Here is an 18,865-nt window from a genome sequence, read left to right on the forward strand (position 1 = left end):
CAATTCCCAGAAGCTTTGAAGGAAGGGGATGGGGGCGTCAGCTTCTGGGGAGCCCACTGATTTGACTGCTACTAACCTGGTCTCCGCCTCACTGGCCTCTTGCGGCCGCTGCAGAAGCGCACTTTGCTGAACACCCCGAGGACGTGCCTCTCACACAGGGAGCGCCCGTCTTTGCTGGGGCTGGAGCGGCGCTTGGAGGCCGACACCCGGTCGCTGTTGGACTCCCTCGCCTGCCGCTTCTGCCGGATCAAGGAGCTGGCTATCGCCGCAGCCATAGCTGCTCAGCGCGGGCCCGAGGCCCCGGGCTCCACCGCGCCCTCGGGTTCCTGCTCCGCCGGGATGAGGGCAGGACCTCGGGGGCCTGGAGGAATAGGACAGGCGCGGGGAGGCAGTGCTAATATTTGAGGAGGTTGCAGTATCGAAAACCTGGAGCCCACAAGGTTAGTCAGAGTCTGGGCAGTGGCAACAAAACGTGTGAAAATCCGGATGTAAACTTCCCCAACCACTGGCGGCGGGGGCGGGGCGGTCCCAGGCCTTCTTGCGAAGTAGACGTTTGCACCCCAAACTTGCACCCCAAAGCGATCCACGTCCAAAGGGCAGTAGGGAGTTTGGTCACACTGCGTTCAGGGTACCAAGTGGAAAGGGGGAAAAGATGTCCAAAATAACAAGCCGTGCCCCGGTTGGAGAGGCGCAAGCGTTGTAAGGTGTCCAAAGTATACCTACACATATATACATAGAAACCCGTTTACAAGGCAGAGTCTGGACTGAGGCTAGAAGCGAGCCCCCAGCTTAAAAATATATATAGTAAAAAGTGAATAAAACGTTCCTTTAGAAAACGAACCACCAACCGCGACAGAGAAGAGGAAGGCAGCAATTTAACTCCCTGTGGCCCGCGGTTCTGAAGATTAGGAGGTCCGTCCCAGCTGGGTGAGGTCTACGAAATGCATCGCACTGGCTGCGGTTCTCCGGGGACCGGCACCCCCCACTTCTAGAATTCCAAGAGGCGAGAAGTGGGAGCGGTTAACCAGACTCGGGGTAGGGGCGCGGGGCGGGGGGGGGGGGTGCAGCTGTTTCCAGCTGCGGTGAGCGCGCCTCTCCTCCAGCAGCACTGCAAAGAGAGCGGGAGACGAGGGAGGGGGAGGGACAGAGGGAGGGAGGGAGATCCTCGAGGGCCAAGCACCCCGGGGATCCACGGGGTCCCGAGAGCGGGCGCTCCCGCTCTCACTGCCTGCGTTCCGGCATGAGACGGGCACAGTTGGTGATTATTTAGGAAATCCTAAATCTGGAATGACTCAGTAGTTTACAGAAGCCCCTCCAAAGGCAAAGCTGCCGAAGGTGTCCTCCCCAGCTCGGCGCCCACACGCCTTTCACCGGAGCTCCCTGCCACCGTGCGCCCGAGCCGCCGCACCAAGCCGGTCTCCGCACAGGCTCCGAGCGACCTGGGCAGCAAGGGACGGGCGCCCTGGCGGGCTTGGGATCAGGTCATCGCCGCGCCTCAGGGACCCCAGGCTCACACGCCCCGGCGGTCGACAGCTCCCGGCCGCAGCTCAGATAGGGGTTACCCGGCCGCCGCTGGGCCGCTCGCTCGGTCCCGCGCCGCCCATCCCGGCCGTGGAAGGAAGTGACCGCGCGCTGCGAGCCCCCGCGCGTCCGCTCGGGTGGGGCGGGGGCTGGTGGAGGGCGACGTCGGCTCGCGGCGGCTGCGGCTCTGGGTCGCAGCTGCCCACCATGGTCTGGCGCCCGGGCGCAGGCAGGTTCCCTAGGCCGCCCTGGGCGACGGCGGGAGGTAGCCGCGCGTGCCACCTGGACTCCCCGGGCCGGGAGCGGACTCTGGGGCCGGGGACAAGAGGCAGGTGCCGGCGGCCACCAACTCGCCCAACTTGCTGCGCCGGCAGCGGCTGGGAGCCGCGGGATCGCGGGGCGCCCCCCGCCGCCTCCCTTAGACCGGGAGGGGGCGCTCAGGGCGGAGTCCCATTCATGGGCAGAAGCTCGGGGCGCCGCCGCGGGCTGTCTCCCCCAAAGCGCTAGCTCCGCAGGAAACTCCGGGCAGAGGCGACAGCAGCCTCTGAGAAGGCGAGTGGGACAGGGAGCAAGCAGAGGCTGGAGTTACTCTGGCTCTTAAGGAGCTGGGAAGCTTTCCTGGTGGGACTGAATTAGGGGCTGGGCTTGTGGAGAGCTGGAAAGAGCCGCGCTTGAGTCCTGCTCCCTTTTCTCGCGCCCACTGCTCCCAGACTCTCTCCTCCCCCCCCCCCCCGACACCCTTCTCCCCCCTCTCTGTCTTCTGTCTCTCCCCTTTTCTCCTCTCTACGCAATCCTACGTGATTGAGGTTTGGATGAGAAATTCTCAGAGGCAGAGTGAGGGAACTGCAGCCTGGGTCTGCTGTGTCCAGTCCCTACCCACCCCACCCCCCACCCCCAAGAGAAGCACACATATCCACTGGCTTGATGAAGGACCCTGGGTGAGCAGAAAAGAGGATGGTGCAGGGAACAGAGGTGCAATCTGCCCCCTCGCCAGTGATCAGAAGCATATAGCATTCTCCAGGAAGGAAGTGCACACTGGATAAAGTAGCAATGACCTCCCGGTCTCCCATACTGCACACACACCCCCACCGCCATCACATTTTGGAACAGGAAAGTGTGTTTCCATCTCTTTGGGACCTAGATATCTTATTACTGTCTGGAAAGCTAGAAAGGAGACTCTATGCCTAGAAGGTCTCGTGGGCAACCTGCCTTGAGAGAGAATGGAGATGGGGTTACAGTGTTGCAAGCAAGGACAGTGAACTACAGCATTGGAGCACATTCTTGTCTTCAGAAACGCTTGCCATGCTCCTGATAGAGAAACAGGAGTCGTCCAAGGAAACACAGCATTAGAGATTCTGAAAACCTATATTCCCCCTTGGTTCAAGCTATGATCTGGGAGTGGCCTTTAGTCATGTTGGTTTTTTCTCTTCAACTAGACTTCAAATAGCACTACTCTCTCTTCACCCTGTGATTTCCAATCAGAGACAGGTATATACTAGGAATTTTCTACGATGTTGGGGAAAAAAACATCCTGCAGACTGCTAAAAATGGGGCCAGACTCAAGGGGACACCAGGAATGCAGGTCTAAATGTGAGTACAAATTTGCTGGCCTACTTGAGATTTACTGGGCAAGGAGAAGGACAGAGGTGTGTGAATCTGACAAGCCAATATTGCCCAGGATCAAATGTATGGCCTAACTGACTACTGGCAAAGACTGGCAGACAGGGGCTGGTGTGACAGACAGTAGAGGGGAGGGGGCTCTCAATGGCCAATGGGGAGAGCACAAGCCTTGCAGCTGCTCAGTTTGCCTGGACAGGGATGATGGATTCATTCCTAGAATTTGAACAACACAGATCAAGATGGATGAACGGGGTGCACACTCCAGAGTACATCTGACAAGACAAAAGGGATTGCTTGAAATCAATTGGCAACACAGTCAATTAGGGAAGTGTTCAATTTCCACAAATAAAATTATTTTCCTTCCTTGGCTACAGGAAGACTCACCTCATTTTTCAGCAAGGCAGGCACAGATAGTACTGGCTGGCTTGGAGGTAGGGGTGGGGTGCAGTCTTTTGCAAATCAACACCCAAACGCAGACACACACATACACACAAAAGATCATCTAAGGGGAATCTCAAGAGGAGTGAAGAAGAGGACAATTTATAATGAGAACCTAGGGAAATCAACTGAACTTGGTCTCTTTCATCCCTACAATGAAGATAATTGTTCCCATCTACAACCCAGAACAGAACATACGTACGTAAGCATTTTGACAACAGGAAAATGCAGAATAAGTGGAAGGAAGGGTGGATGGAGGTGTTTGAATGTGTGTGATTCACCTGAGATGCTTGCTCTAAAAATGTGGATTCCCTACGAGAATCTCCGAGAATATGAAGCAGAAATCTCTATGACTGAGGCTCATACATTGAAATCCTTAAAAACTCCTCTTGGTCTCAAAATATGGCCATTTACTGTATACATGTAATACATACAGATAGTTCTGAAGAATAGAGCAAGACCCTCAAAATTGATTACATTTCTCTAGATTACAATCCCTCTCCCTTCGAACAGGACTGTGAAGAGGCTTGTCTTCCCAAAACTTTACTTATTAAAGTCTGTGGGATGTCAGGGTGCACATAGAGAAGGGGACACATGTAAAAGCAATGTGGAAGAAGACAGAAGAAGAAGAGATGAAACACCAGCTCTTTCTATTCAAAAGACATCCTGAAACATCATTATCAACTTTGGCACTAAAGACTAATCAACACCAGGTTTCCGAGATACACACTGGCTTAGTCTTAGATCTCTGTTAGAATGGAATGTTTAAGTTTCCAGGAAAAGACAAAGACTTGACTCTTTTCACCTTGTGTTTCTGCTACTGTTGATACATTTTCCCTATTTGGTCCTGAAATGTTTCCTCAGCACTACAGTATGCTCCACTTCCTCAACAGAAAGAACGATATACAGAAGTCTGGGGAAAAAAAAAATCTAGGTCCTAGGTTCACGGAGGTTAAACTCAGAAGACAGATGTAAATCGGGTTTTCATGAATTAATTCAAAGCTTTCCTATCTGGTTCACTGAATTAAAATCTTCCCCCACTGCTTCCGAGGATATGTTCAATCGCTCTCATCTGTGCATGGGAAGATTGCTAATGGTTGTGAGAGCTCAGACCTATACAAATCTTGATTTTTTTTTCCTGCTATCTTGCTTGGGATAAATGAAGAATGTCCCTTTCCAATTTTGAAGACATGAGTAGGAAAAGTTTTAGTTTGGAGTAAGTTGCCAAATACACATCAGAAGGATTCTTATATAGCTATATTTATATATCACTTACCTCCAGTCAAACAAAATATAGACAGTATTAGTCATCTGCATATTTTAAAATTTTAAAAAAATGCAGATTTAATTGTCTTTGGCTTGCTCACAGGCCAAATCTTCCAACTCCCAAATCAAACTAGAATTACCTCACATGTCCATTTTAAACACTCTATTCAGTGCACCTGGTGTTCAGGATACAGTGTCAGTAACTAAAGGGAGCTGTATACCTGTGGTCTTCAGCCTTCCTAAGGCTTGGATACAAGCCTCATGCTGTGATGACCACCCCAACCATAAATTTCTTCCTGTTGCTATTCGTAGCTGTAGTTTTGCTACTGTTGTGAATCACAATGTAAATGTCTGATATGCAGGGTATCTGATATGTGACCCCTATGAAGGAGTATGTCAACCCCTCCAAGGGGTCATGACCATCCAAGGAGTTGAAAACCATCGTTCTATACATGTTTACAATCTCCTTACCCTCAACTAGCTTCAAGTCCATGCCACCATGTCCATTTTGGGCTCTTAATCATGCATTTGAAGTAAGCTACTGGATGAACTAATCAACCTGTTAGAACCACAGCTGCAGCACAGTTAGATGAGATCGACACTTGAAGTATTAAGCCAAGGTCACAGAATACTGCAGACTATAACAGTAATGTACAGTGTGTGTGTGTGTGTGTGTGTGTGTGTGTCTGTGTGTGTGTCTGTGTGTGTGTATGTTTATGAGAGAGAGAGAGAGAAAGAGAGAGAGAGAGCAAGAGAGAAAGAGAGAGAGAGAGAGAGACAGAGAGAGAGAACTACCGTTTAGATGTCCATTTGAATCAAGACCCTGCTATAAAATACAGACCTCTCAGAACAAGAAATGGTACTTTGTGAGCCGCACACATCATCACTCACTCCCAGACATAAAGTATTTAGTGGAGACTGGAAATCTACATGGAGTGAGTGATTAACCTTGCAATGGCAGAGATAGTTTTCATCCGTAAAACACAGCCAGTGTCTTTGTCTGTTGGAAACACAGAGGCCCATCTCTGCACATCCACCATCCATCTAGGAGACCAGCCCTTTGACTCAAAGTTAAGGAATGTGGACTAATGGGTCTTAACCATATCAGGTTTGTTGGATAGCAAAGCTTGTCTCCAAGCATTTGCCTTGTACAGTCCCTGTACTTAAAGTCCCTTCACTCTGTCAGATGGTCAATTAAAGTAAGTTGGCCAAAGCAATATAAGTAAGTACTTTCTAATAACTCGTGAGTTTCTTTCTGTAGCAAGTTCATTCTTAGATCTTTATTCAACAATTCAACAATGGAATGAGTCGTTGTATGTGAGTGTCTCTTTTAGACATTTCTCAAAGTGAGAAAAGGATATATTTCACTTCTGTTGAGGACAGAGGACGAGTAATGTCTTTTGCTGCTTAAAAAGAGAAATGTTCAAGTTCCAAAACCTCTTTTAATTATGAATATTAGTGGTAAGTTTCTTGAACACCCCTAAATGCATCACAGCTATGGACACTTGACAATCCTCTAAGGAGGGCTGGTCATAATGAAGAAATTGGACACAGAAAGGTCAAGCTCTTAACTTAGGACACACAGCTAAGAGTTTTTAGAATACAAATTTTTTCACTTTCAACAGTTTTCTTTCACCATAATTTTGATATTGTGCACTAATAAAAATAGAATGTCATTAATAATGATAATCATGAAATTGCTACTTCTGTTACCCTTATAGTTCTTTCTTCTTTACTTCCTTTTTTGTTTTGTTTTGTTTTTTGTTTGTTTGTTTGTTTTGTTTTGTTATTGCTTTTCTGAGACAACATTTCTTTGTGTAGCCCTGGTTGTCCTGGAACTCACTCTGTAGACCAGACTAGGCTCATACATAGAGATCCACCTGCCTCTGCCTCCTGTGTGCTGGGATTAAAGGCTTGCACCAGCACACCTAGCTATCCTTGTTATGAAGTGTTAAACACCATTCTTCTGTGTGTTCTCTCACTAAGACTGAAGAAGCACCTGGCTAGAGTTAGAGAGGGAATCATAATCTCATTTTGTAAGTGGGCACTTAGTCCAATGACTTCTCAGTCCCACACAATAAAAATCTAGGAATCACACTCTGGCCTGCTGACCTTAATGTCTACATTGCTCTCACTGATACCACACCCAGAAAAACAGGAAGAACTCCTGATGTATTTGCATGCCCTGGACTCTACTATAGTCTTAGGAATAACTTTGAAGTTACGATGGACAAAATGGATGCAACAATCCTAATTCCTTGTCCTTCTGTGACCATTACATCTTAAAATCCTCTGGGTTGCAAAGCTAAAGTGATGGTTTGTTTTTGCCAGTCTTGATTATGAATTTTCCATTTCCTTCATTCCTGTTCCCAAATACTCCTCACTACTCGGACACACACATGATTGTCTTCTGTCCCAGGTGGAGTGAAGGCCACACAGCACCCGTGCTGGTGATGCCTACAGAAGGGAAGATCCCTGCTAGCTGGTAAGACTCAGGATAGGTTTCTGGCAAAGCAAATATTCACCAAACCCCCGGATAAAGGCATTAATTCATCGATCCAACAGCTTTGTTTGTAGCTCAGTATAAGAGCACATTCTCAGTATGCTTTAGACCTTTTGTTTACTCTCTGGTACTAATACAATAAAATTTATCCATCCCCTCATGAGTCTTATAAAGTCCAATAGATACGTAAGTCATCCCAAAGAGAAGTGTGACATATTCACTCTTTGTAAAAAGAAAGAAACTCAAGGTTGCCTCCGCATTCCCAAATGGATTATTTTGTTTCTTCCACATACCTTGATTGTCTGCCTTGATTTGATGGATCTTAAAATTTGGTAGCCTGGGAATGTATCTGACCTCAGATTTCTGCTCTAACAATCTTCATATTCAGGCTTGTCTTTTTCAGTTCTATTTCTGTTTCTGTTTCTGTCTCTGTCTCTCTGAGTCTCTATCTTTCTATGTCTCTGTCTGTCTCTCCCTCCCTCCCTTTCCCTCTCCCTCAGACACACATATACATTGGTGAACATGCTCACACTCATGTCCATAGGCATTGGGAATAGATTAATGAGGCAGTGGGACAGAGATATCAGATAAATTGATGAACCAATTTTGGCGGTTTCAATGCTATTAAAGTGACCTTAAAATGGTTTGACAACTCTAATATTTATACTGACACCCATCCTTTCTGAGATGCTCTCTCCACAGGCCATTCCTGGTTGCTCTCATTTCTAATTTTAGTTCCCAAATTTCCAGGGAATGTCTCTGGCTGAAAAAGCATATGACTAACACTCGAAACATACTACAAAAAATCATATCAAAATCATATTTTTGCCCTCTGTGTTGCACACAGCACTGGGGGACTGTAAAAATAGCAAACAATTACAGAAAAATCCTGCTACTCTTTCATACATTTTGCTTGATACAGAATAAGATTTTCTTTTAAATAACTGAAATACAAATGGTTTAGAAAACCATGTCCGAGTATCTAATGACAATTTGGACAAAATGATTGATAAAACCATTCTTGGACCTAGGTTTTGAAAACTCTAAAAATAAAATGTAAGTTAAGATAAGCATGTCATTAGAGTAAGTAATTAGTCTTCAAATAAAGCTAGTTTAGTTGATCGAGCCTAAGTTTATTCTCTTATGAAATGCCTATTATGTGGAACTTTCAAAACTTGAAGCAATATGTTGAAGCTGAAGCATTTAATTTTAAAATCAGAAAATGTGTGAATAAAATCCCGAGTTAAGGAATGAGCAGAGGTGGACGAGATGCAGCTTCTTCTAGCCAGCATGAAGTCAGCCTGTTCAACCAAGCAAAGAAGGAAATGTTCACTAAGTCCAGAAGAGAAAAAAGAAAAAGCATCTAGCAAAATTTCTAGCCACTCGCTCACCTGTCTGTTTAATACAGAAATGTTCTCCCATGTGCGCACTTTCCATGCGAACCCAGCATATTTAAAATGACATCAGAAGAACACTTGTTTCAACAACTGGATGTTTCAGAAACTCCAAAGATCAAGTCAAAAATGGTGGAGTGATGGAGGATGAACAGCTAGAATGACGCATGTCATGCTGGGATGTTCAGAAAGCATGAGTGGTGTGTATGTGTTGGGGACGGAGTAGGACTAAGATAATCATGAAAGAGTATTTAAAGAATAATCAACGTTTTGCAAGATTTTGAATAGGATATTAATCTTTCAGTTTGTTGAATCACCTAGTGGAGATCTCACAAGACCATATATCCATTTTACAGGGTGCATATATGCTGTAGTTGGTTATTGAAGACTAGAGACTTCATTACAAGTAAACAAGACAATTATCTCCCATTTGGTTGAGTATGTTAACCACTATAGCACTGGAAAAGTGTGTTTCTTTTCTCTTTTTGGAAGTCCCGTCTCCTCCCTAAAAGGGCAGAAATAAGGAAATAGTAATAGCTGGCTATTGAAGGAGAATTAATCAGAAACATCTTTTATTTGCTAACAACAAGAATTAAAAGTTTGGCTTCAGGAAAAATTGAATCCAATGCAGAAAAGTCTTAAATATCCTCTCTAGATAAAATTAGTTGTTGAATTTGCAAGAATCTGATTAATAACTCTGTCACTATAAACCCCTTGTATAATATTTTGAGCATTTTAGGTACTTGTAAGTGCATTGACTTAAATGTGACTTAAAAATAGTGTTTAAGATGAATAAGGGTAGTTTAAGTTTTATCCTAAATGAAACACCTAGACATGCTTTTATTAGTAGCAGAGTTGCCTGTGTTCTTCCATAGCATTATTTAAGCTGTGGCTATAATAACCAAGAACTGCACAGCTGATAAAAGTGGGAAATGGTCTAAATCTAGGAAGACATTTCCCTTATCTCCTATCTTCTAATAATGTTATCTGAATAAACACTAGATAAACTCCCACCGCTCTAGGGAGTTAAATGGTTGTTGCCTACATGAATAGAAGAAAGTTTCAGAAATCAGATCAAAAGGACTCTGTGTTTATGAAGTTATGTCAAAAATCTCAAGGAAGTGGGGTTGGCATGTCCTCTTATAACTGGATTTTGGTAGATTCTCCCATATTTAAAATTGTCTATCAAAGGGAAAGTCCTATTCTAAGCAAAATTGGGCAGAAACTATGAAGAGAGATAAGTTATTTAGTTGTTGCTTGCAAATTACTCTGTGCTATAATTACCTCTGCTATACACCAGCCTTTAGAAAGTCTTACAGTAACATTCCTGCTCATCCCACTTAGTGTGCCAGTAATAAAGAAACATGCCAGTAGTGATAATCAGGCTAGGCTCCACATCACACTGGGAGCCATGGAAGCACAGGGTAAGCAGCCAAACTGTAGCTCAGCGATGAGCTAATCCTCACTAGGAAATAAATAAATGCTCCTCTGCAGTTACAGTTTACGGGGATAAAACTTTTGACCTCAGACTTACTGTGTTATCATCACGGGTCCTCATAGTATTTCAGAAAAATCTTATGTTTCCTAACTTGAACCATGTGGAAACATACCACAGGAAGGCAAGGATCTTCCCATACTGGGCATTTTCTTTTACAAGAAGGCAGTCTATGACACTGGGCTAGGGCTCAGAGGCCTCAGATCTCAGTCCTCCATTTACACCCACTCACGAGTTAATATAGAAATATATACATGTGCTGTGGACACAGAGGTTTTCTCAATAGTAAGCTGATTTTGTCATGCACCTGATTGGAAAGCAAACATTTTTCAACTACCAAAACAAACAATCCAACAAAACATAGACAGTGTAACACTGAAAGCTATGCCACCATATTGGTACCAGAGAACTGGTTCCTCTGACCAGGGCTGTGTAGCCATCTTGGAATAAGATCAAGTTCCAATGACTCACAAAGTTTCTGAGAAATTTGGGGCATCAGAATTATCACTAGTGAAGAAGACGCCCACGTTTCTGAGCAAAGTTTTGAAAGTTACCCCCACTTAAAATTGTAAGGTAAGATTATAGAATCAAAATTTAAGGAAGATATGATAGCAATAATCATTCCTTCAAAAAAATTATATTCTCAGCCAGTATTGCTTAGAATAGTGCCCATTTCTGCACCTATATACCCTGAAAAATACCAAATAAAGTTCTGTTTGATTAGAGACAAGCTTAACAGTTTTCATCCATTGCTTTTGATGGCAGCCATGTTTAAGGTTAGTTGACAATTATATAAACCCAAATTAATTTTAGATTTGTTCTGTTCTGTTGAATTTTTTAATTTATTAGATATTTTCTTCATTTATATTTCCAATGCTATCCCAAAAGGCCCCATACGCTCGCCCCCATCACCCTAACCACCCACTCCCACTTTTTGGCCCTGGAACTCCCCTTTACTGAGGCATACAAAGTTTGCACAACCATTGGGCCTCTCTTTCCACTGATGGCCAACTAGGCCATCTTCTGTTACCTATGCACCTAGAGACATGAGCTCCGGGGGTACTGGTTAGTTCATATTGTTGTTCCACCTATAGGGTTGCAGACCCCTTTAGCTCCTTGGGTACTTTCTCTAGCTCCTCCATTGGGGGCCCTGTGATCCATCCAATAGCTGACTGTAAGCATCCACTTATGTGTTTGCTAGTTCCTGGCATAGCCTCACAAGAGACACCTATATCTGGGTCCTTTCAGCAAAATCTTGCTAGTGTATGCAATGGTGTCAGCGTTTGAAGGCTGATTATGGAATGGATCCCCGGGTATGGCAGTCTCTAGATGGTCCATCCTTTCGTCTCTGCTCCAAACTTTGTCTCTGTAATTCCTTCCATGGGTGTTTTGTTCCCAATTCTAAGAAGGGGCAACGTGTTCACACTTTGGTCTTCGTTATTCTTGAGTTTAATGTGTTTTGCACATTGTATCTTGTATCTTGGGTATTCTAAGTTTCTGGGCTAATATCCACTTATCAGTGACTACATATCATGTGAGTTCTTTTGTGATTGGGTTACCTCACTCAAGATGATGCCCTCCAGGTCCATCCATTTGCCTAGGAATTTCATAAATTCAATCTTTTTAATAGCTGAGTAGTATTCCACTGTGTAAATGTACCACATTTTCTGTATCCATTCCTCTCTTGAGGGACATCTGGATTCTTTCCAGCTTCTGGCTACTATAAAGAAGCCTGCTACGAACATAGTGGAGCATGTGTCCTTCTTACCAGTTAGAACATCTGGATATATGCCCAGGAGAGGTATTGCAGGATCCTCCAGTAATACTATTTCCATGAGGAACCACCAAAATGATTTCCAGAGTGGTTGTACAAGCTTGCAATTCCACCAACAATGGAGGAGTGTTCCTCTTTCTCCACATCCTCGCCAGCATCTGCTGTCACCTGAATTTTTCATCTTAGCCATTCTGACTGGTGTGAGGTGGAATCTCAGGGTTCTTTTGATTTGCATTTCCCTGGTGATTAAGGATGCTGAACATTTTTTCAGGTGCTTCTCAGCCATTCAGTATTCCTCAGGTGAGAATTCTTTGTTTAGCTCTGAGCCCCATTTTTAATGGGGTTATTTGATTTTCTGGAGTCCACCTTTTTGAGTTCTTCATATATATTGGATATTAGTTCCCTATCTGATTTAGGATAGGTAAAGATCCTTTCCCAATCTGTTGGAGACTTTTTGTCTTATTGACAGTGTCTTTTGCCTTACAGAAGCTTTGCAATTGTATGAGGTCCCATTTGTTGATCAAGTGACCATAGGTGTGTGGGTTCATTTCTGGGTCTTCAATTCTATTCCATTTGTCTACTTGTCTGTTGCTATACCAGTACCATGCAGTTTTTATCACAATTGCTCTGTAGTACAGCTTTAGGTCAGGCATGGTGATTCCACCAGAGATTCTTTTATCCTTGAGAAGAGTTTTTGCTATCCTAGGTTTTTGTTGTTCCAGATGAATTTGCAGATTGCCCTTTCTAATTCGTTGAGGAACTGAGTTGGAATTTTGATGGTGATTGCATTGAATCTGTAGATTGCTTTTGGCAAGATAGCCATTTTTACAATGTTGATCCTGCCAATCCATGAGCATGGGAGATCTTTCCATCTTCTGTGATCATCTTTAATTTCTTTCTTCAGAGACTTGAAGTTCTTATCATAAAGATCTTTCACTTCCTTAGTTAGAGTCATGCCAAGGTATTTTATATTATTTGTGACTATTGAGAAGGGTGTTGTTTCCCTAATTTCTTTCTCATCCTGTTTATCCTTTGTTTAGAGAAAGGCTATTGACTTGTTTGAGTTAATTTTATATCCAGCTACTTCACTGGAGCTGTTTATCAGGCTTAGGAGTTCTCTGGTGGAATTTTTAGGGTCACTTATATATACTATCATATCATCTGTAAAAAGTGATATTTTGCCTTTTTGCTTTCCAAGTTGTATCCCCTTGATCTCCTTTTGTTGTTGAATTGCTCTGGCTAGGACTTCAAATACTATGTTGAAATAGAGAAAGTGGGCAGCCTTGTCTAGTCCCTAACTTTAGTGGGATTATTTCCAGCTTCTCAACATTTACTTTAATGTTGGCTACTGGTTTGCTGTAGATTGCTTTTATCATGTTTAGGTATGGGCCTCAAATTCATGATCTTTCCAAGACTTTTATCATGAATGGGTGTTGGATTTTGTCAAAAGCTTTCTCCTCACCTAACAAGATGGTCATGTGGTTTTTGTCTTTGAGTTTGTTTATATAGTGAATTATGTTGTTGGATATCCATATATTGAACCATCCCTGCATCCCTGGAATGAAACCTACTTGGTCAGGATGGATGATTGTTTTGATGTGTTCTTGGATTCGGTTAGCGAGAATTTTATTGAGTATTTTTGCATCGATATTCATAAGGGAAATTGGTATGAAGTTCTCTGTCTTTGTTGGGTCTTTCTGTGGTTTAGGTATCAGAGTAATTGTGGCTTCATAGAATGAATTAGGTAGAGTACCTTCTGCTTCTATCTTGTGGAATAGCTTGTGAAGAACTGGAATTAGATCTTCTTTGAAGGTCTGATAGAACTCTGCATTAAACCCATCTGGTCCTGGGCTTTTTTAGTTGGGAGACTATTAATGACTGCTTCTATTTCTTTAGGGGATATGGGACTGTTTAGATCATTAACCTGATCCTGATTTGATTTTGGTACCTGGTATCTATCTAGAAATTTGTCTATTTCATCCAGGTTTTCCAGTTTTGTGAGTATAGCCTTTTGTAGAAGGATCTGATGGTGCTTTGGATTTCTTCAGGATCTGTTGTTATGTCTCTCTTTTCATTCCTGATTTTCTTAATTAGGATGCTGTCCCTGTGCCCTCTAGTGAGTCTGGCTAAGGGTTTATCTATCTTGTTGATTTTCTCAAAGAACCAGCTCCTCATTTGGTTGATTCTTTGAATAGTTCTTCTTGTTTCCACTTGGTTGATTTCGCCCCTGAGTTTGATTATTTCCTGCCATCTACTCCCCTTGGCTGAATCTGCTTCCTTTTGTTCTAGAGCATTTAGGTGTGTTGTCAAGCTGCTAGTTTGTTCTCTCTCTAGTTTCTTTTTGGAGGCACTCAGAGCTATGAGTTTTCCTCTTAAAAATGCTTTCATTGTGTCCCATAAGTTTGGGTATGGGGTGGTTTCATTTTCATTAAACTCTAAAAAGTCTTTAATTTCTTTCTTTATTCCTTCCTTGACCAAGGTATCATTGAGAAGAGTGGTGTTCAGTTTCCACGTGAATGTTGGCTTTCTATTATTTATGTTGTTATTGAAGATCAGCCTTAGTCCATGGTGATCTGATAGGATGCATGGGACAATTTCAATATTTTTGTATCTGTTGAGGCCTGTTTTGTGACCAATTACATGGTCAATTTTGGAGAAGGTACCATGAGGTGCTGAAAAGAAGTTATATCTTTTTGTTTTAGGATAAAATGATCTGTAGTTATCTGTTAAATCCATTTGTTTCATAACTTCTGTTAGTTTCTCTGTGTCCCTGTTTAGTTTCTGTTTCTACGATCTGTCCATTGATGAAAGTGGTGTGTTGAAGTCTCCCACTATTATTGTGTGAGGTGCAATGTGTGCTTTGAGCTTTAGTAAAGTTTCGTTAATGAATGTGGCTGCCCTTGCATTTGGAGATTAGATATTCAGAATTGAGAGTTTCTCTTGGAAGATTTTATCTTTGATGAATATGAAGTGCCCTTCCTTGTCTTTTTTGAGAACTTTGGATTGGAAGTTGATTTTATTAGATATAAGAATGTCTACTCCAGCTTGTTTCTTCATACCATTTGCTTGGACAATTGTTTTCCAGCCTTACATTCTGAGATAGTCTCTGTCTTTTTCCCTGAGATGGGTTTCCTATAAGCAGCAAAATATTGGGTCCTGTTTGTGTAGTCAGACTCTTAGTCTATGTATTTTTATTGGGGAATTGAGTCCATTGATATTAAGAGATATTAAGGAAAAGTAATTGTTGCTTTCTATTATTTTTGTTGTTAGATTCGGCATTCTGTTCTTGTGGCTGTCTTCTTATTGTGTTTGTTGAAGGATTACTTTCTTACTTTTTCTAGGGTGTGGTTTTCCATCCTTGTTTTGTTTTGTTTTTTTGTTATCATCTGTTATCATCCTTTGAAGGGCTGGATTTGTGGAAAGTTAATGTGCGAATTTGGTTTTGTCTTGGAATACTTTTGTTTCTCCATCTATGGTAATTGAAAGTTTGGCTGGGTATAGTAGCCTGGGCTGGCATTTGTGTTCTCTTAGTGCCTGTATATCATCTGTCCAGGATCTTCTGGCTTTCATAGTCTCTGGTGAAAAGTCTGGTGTAATTCTGATAGGCCTGCTTTTATATGTTACTTGACCTTTTTCCCTTACTGCTTTTAATAGTCTATCTTTATTTAGTGTATTTGTTGTTCTGATTATTATGTATCAGGAGGAATTTTTTCCTGTCCAGTCTATTTGGAGTTCTGTAGGCTTCTTGTATGTTCATGGGCATCTCTTTCTTTAGATTTGGGAAGTTTTCTTCTATAATTTGGTTGAAGATATTTGCTGGCCCTTTAAGTTGAAAATCTTCATTCTCAGCTACTCCTATTATCCATAGGTTTGGTCTTCTCCTTGTGTCCTGAATTTCCTGGATATTTTGAGTTAGGATCTTTTGCATTTTGCGTTTTCTTTGACTGTTGTGTCAATGTCTTCTGCGGAATCTTCTGCACCTGAGATTCGCTCTTCTATCTCTTGTATTCTGTTGCTGATGCTTGCAGCTATGGTTCCAGTTTTCCTTCCTAGGGTTTCTATCTTCAGCGTTGCCTTGCTTTGTGTTTTCTTTATTGTGTCTACTTCCCTTTTTAGATCTACTATGGTTATGTTCATTTCCATCACCTGTTTGAACGTGTTTTTCTGTTTTTCTTTAAGGATTTATAACTCTTTGGCAGTGTTCTCCTGTGTTTCTTTAAGTGAGTTATTAAAGTCCTTCTTGATGTCCTCTACCATCATCATGAGATATGCTTTTAAATCGGGGTATAGGTTTTCGGGTGTGTTGAGGTGCCCAGGACTGGGTGAGGTGGGTGTGCTGGGTTCTGATGATGGTGAGTGGTCTTGGCTTCTGTTAGTAAGATTCTTATATTTGCCTTTCACCATCTGGTAATCTCTGGAGTTAGTTGTTATAGTTGTCTCTGGTTAGAGCTTATTCCTCTAGTGATTCTGTTAGCCTCTATCAGCACACCTGGAAGACTAGCTCTCTCCTGAGTTTCAGTGTTCAGATCACTCTCTGCAGGCACGCTCTACTCTTGCAAGGAAGGTGCACAGGTATCTGGAGTTCGGACCTGCCTCCTGGCAGAAGATGAAGGCCCAAAACAGGGCCTGTTCCAGAAGCTGTTAGCTTCTGTAGTCCACACTCTCACCTGAGCAGACTAGTCTTGGAGGGATCCGGGAACCATGGTGGCTCCCCTAAGTGCCTCAAAGCCCTCCAAGGCAGGGTGGACACCTCTTCTCTGGCAGGGAAGGTGCCCGGATGTCTGAAACCCGTAAAGGGGTCTGCCTCAGAAGCTGTCCTCTAGGGACATTGGGGGTATCTGCCAACTCCATGCCCAAAGTGACCTGGTGCTGGAGCTGACTATAAGGGACTCGTGACCCTGGTCAGGCCAGGTTTTCTGCTTCCCTAATGCTGTTTCAGGTCACGTGCAATTGGATTGGAACAGAAGTTTTGTTCCACTCACCAGAGGTCCTAAGATCACGTGGAGAGTCCTCTAAGGACCTTGGGGGTGTCTGCCGACTGCACGCCCAATGTGACCCCATGCTGGTGCCGACCAGAAGGGATTTGTGTTCTGTTGAATTTTATGTTTGTCTTTATGCCATCGTCATATTGTTTTAACTACTGCAGATTTGTCATACACTTTAATATCAGAATGACATATCTAACTTTATTCTTCTCTAAGGTTATTTTGGTTATATCCATTAATCTGTTGTTTCTTATGATTCTGAAAGTCATTCATTCTGCATCTATAAAAATTACATGCAGATTTGGGTGGCACTGCATTTCATGTATCCATTGTTTATGAACTAGTTTATTTGCCTGCAAAAAGCTATTCATTTTGGTACCCAAAAAAATCTAATATATTTGAAAATATAAATATTGCTACTCTTTTACATGTAGCCAATGTAATTGGAATTCCACTGTGCCATTTGTTGTTGTTGTTGTTGAGGGTGAGGATGAGTTTCTGGGGTTGAGACTCAACCCTGGTATTCAAGCATGCTACTCCAGGGTTTGACCACTAGAACTAGAATTATGGGCTGTTACAAGCTGCTCAATATGGGTGTTGAGAACTGAACTCTGGTCCTCTGGGAAAGCAGCAGTTATTCTTAACTGCTGAGCCATCTCTCCAGTCCCAACCTTAAGCTCTGAATTACATCTTCTTTCTTTTGGGAACAAACACAAGAATACGATCTTAATCAAGAATCCTAAATTTTGTGATGTTTTCATTTTTTAACTCAAATTTTGTGAGGTTTTCAGTTTTTAACTCATTTTTTTTTGTTTTTACTTCACTGTTTTCATTGACGTTTGTAGAAATCAAGATCCAGGGGAAGCCACATGCAGCAGACATGCTCTCTCCCTGATAGCTACTCTCCTGTCCTTATGAGGCCCACACTGTCATCCACATGTTATTATGAGAAAACTGAAGCCAGAAAGATTACTTGCTTAAATTCTGTTCATGAAGTTATGTTATTTTCTACAAGACATACCATCTATGTTAACAACAATAACAGAAATCTAGAAACCTAATGCAAGTTGGAAAGAAAATTCTTAAGTCTTTTACACATACTTATAACATGTAAATATGCTTTTGGAAGAAAATCCTCTCCACATGGTGCAGGCCACCTGCCAACATGCGATCTTCTTGCTTTAGCCTCTTGGGCTCTTGATTAGAAATGTCTATCACTACAGCTGACTCCTCTTACAGCTTTTACAGTAGTGTCTTTGATTTTATACTTAGAAAGATAGATAGATGAGAATCACAACTCTGAAAAGTTTAAAATCAATTTGAGAAAACTGACTATAAACTGAGAAAAAAACTTTAAAAATGGTTTGTTAACTAAATGTTACAAACCACAATGAGGAAACCAAGTGAGATTAGACAGAAAATGGATTTCTCATCTTTGGAAGCAGGAGTTTTGAAAGAATCATTCTATTCCTAGATTGACATTACATAGACATGTTATCCTTAAAACTAGAGATTAGTTGTGTGTCCTACCCCTACTAGGTAGCAAAGTTACCTAAACATGGAAAGGTCATATGACCGTTCCCATATCAGCTTACTTGTCTATAAAATAATTAATGTCAAATAACTGTTTGCCTTTATAGTTGAAGTCCTACCAATGAAACTGTCCTAGGGCCAATGGCAATAGTCAGTTTGGGATTCCAAATGACAAAAGGCATGTGTACTCTAAGGTTCCCTACTATAGACAGAGGCACTGGTGATAATGGGTAAATAAGATATTCTGTTTTCCCAGACACTATTGCATATGCCAGCAAGATTATGCTGAAAGGATCCTGATATTGCTGTCTCTTGTGAGGCCATGCCAGTGCCTGA

At 42.6% G+C, this 18,865-nt stretch overlaps 1 protein-coding gene across 4 annotated transcripts in view; it reads right to left on the bottom strand.

Annotated features, from left to right (window-relative positions):
* The window catches only part of Fgf12 (fibroblast growth factor 12), a 589,814-nt gene that overhangs the window by 279,018 nt on the left and 291,931 nt on the right, over positions 1–18,865 (bottom strand). The window contains exon 1 of one of the 4 annotated variants that reach the window (XM_021184728.3): positions 77–987. The exons of the other annotated variants lie outside the window; for them this stretch is intronic. Within the exon in view, the coding sequence (XP_021040387.1) occupies positions 77–275 (199 nt within the window). The 5' untranslated portion in view covers positions 276–987. Of the gene's footprint in view, positions 1–76; positions 988–18,865 lie in introns of those variants that run through there. 4 annotated transcript variants of the gene reach the window in all.

This window comes from Mus caroli, unplaced genomic scaffold (assembly GCF_978045245.1).
Source record: "Mus caroli unplaced genomic scaffold, Mus_caroli_1 scaffold_17, whole genome shotgun sequence".
Lineage (NCBI taxonomy): Eukaryota > Metazoa > Chordata > Mammalia > Rodentia > Muridae > Mus > Mus caroli.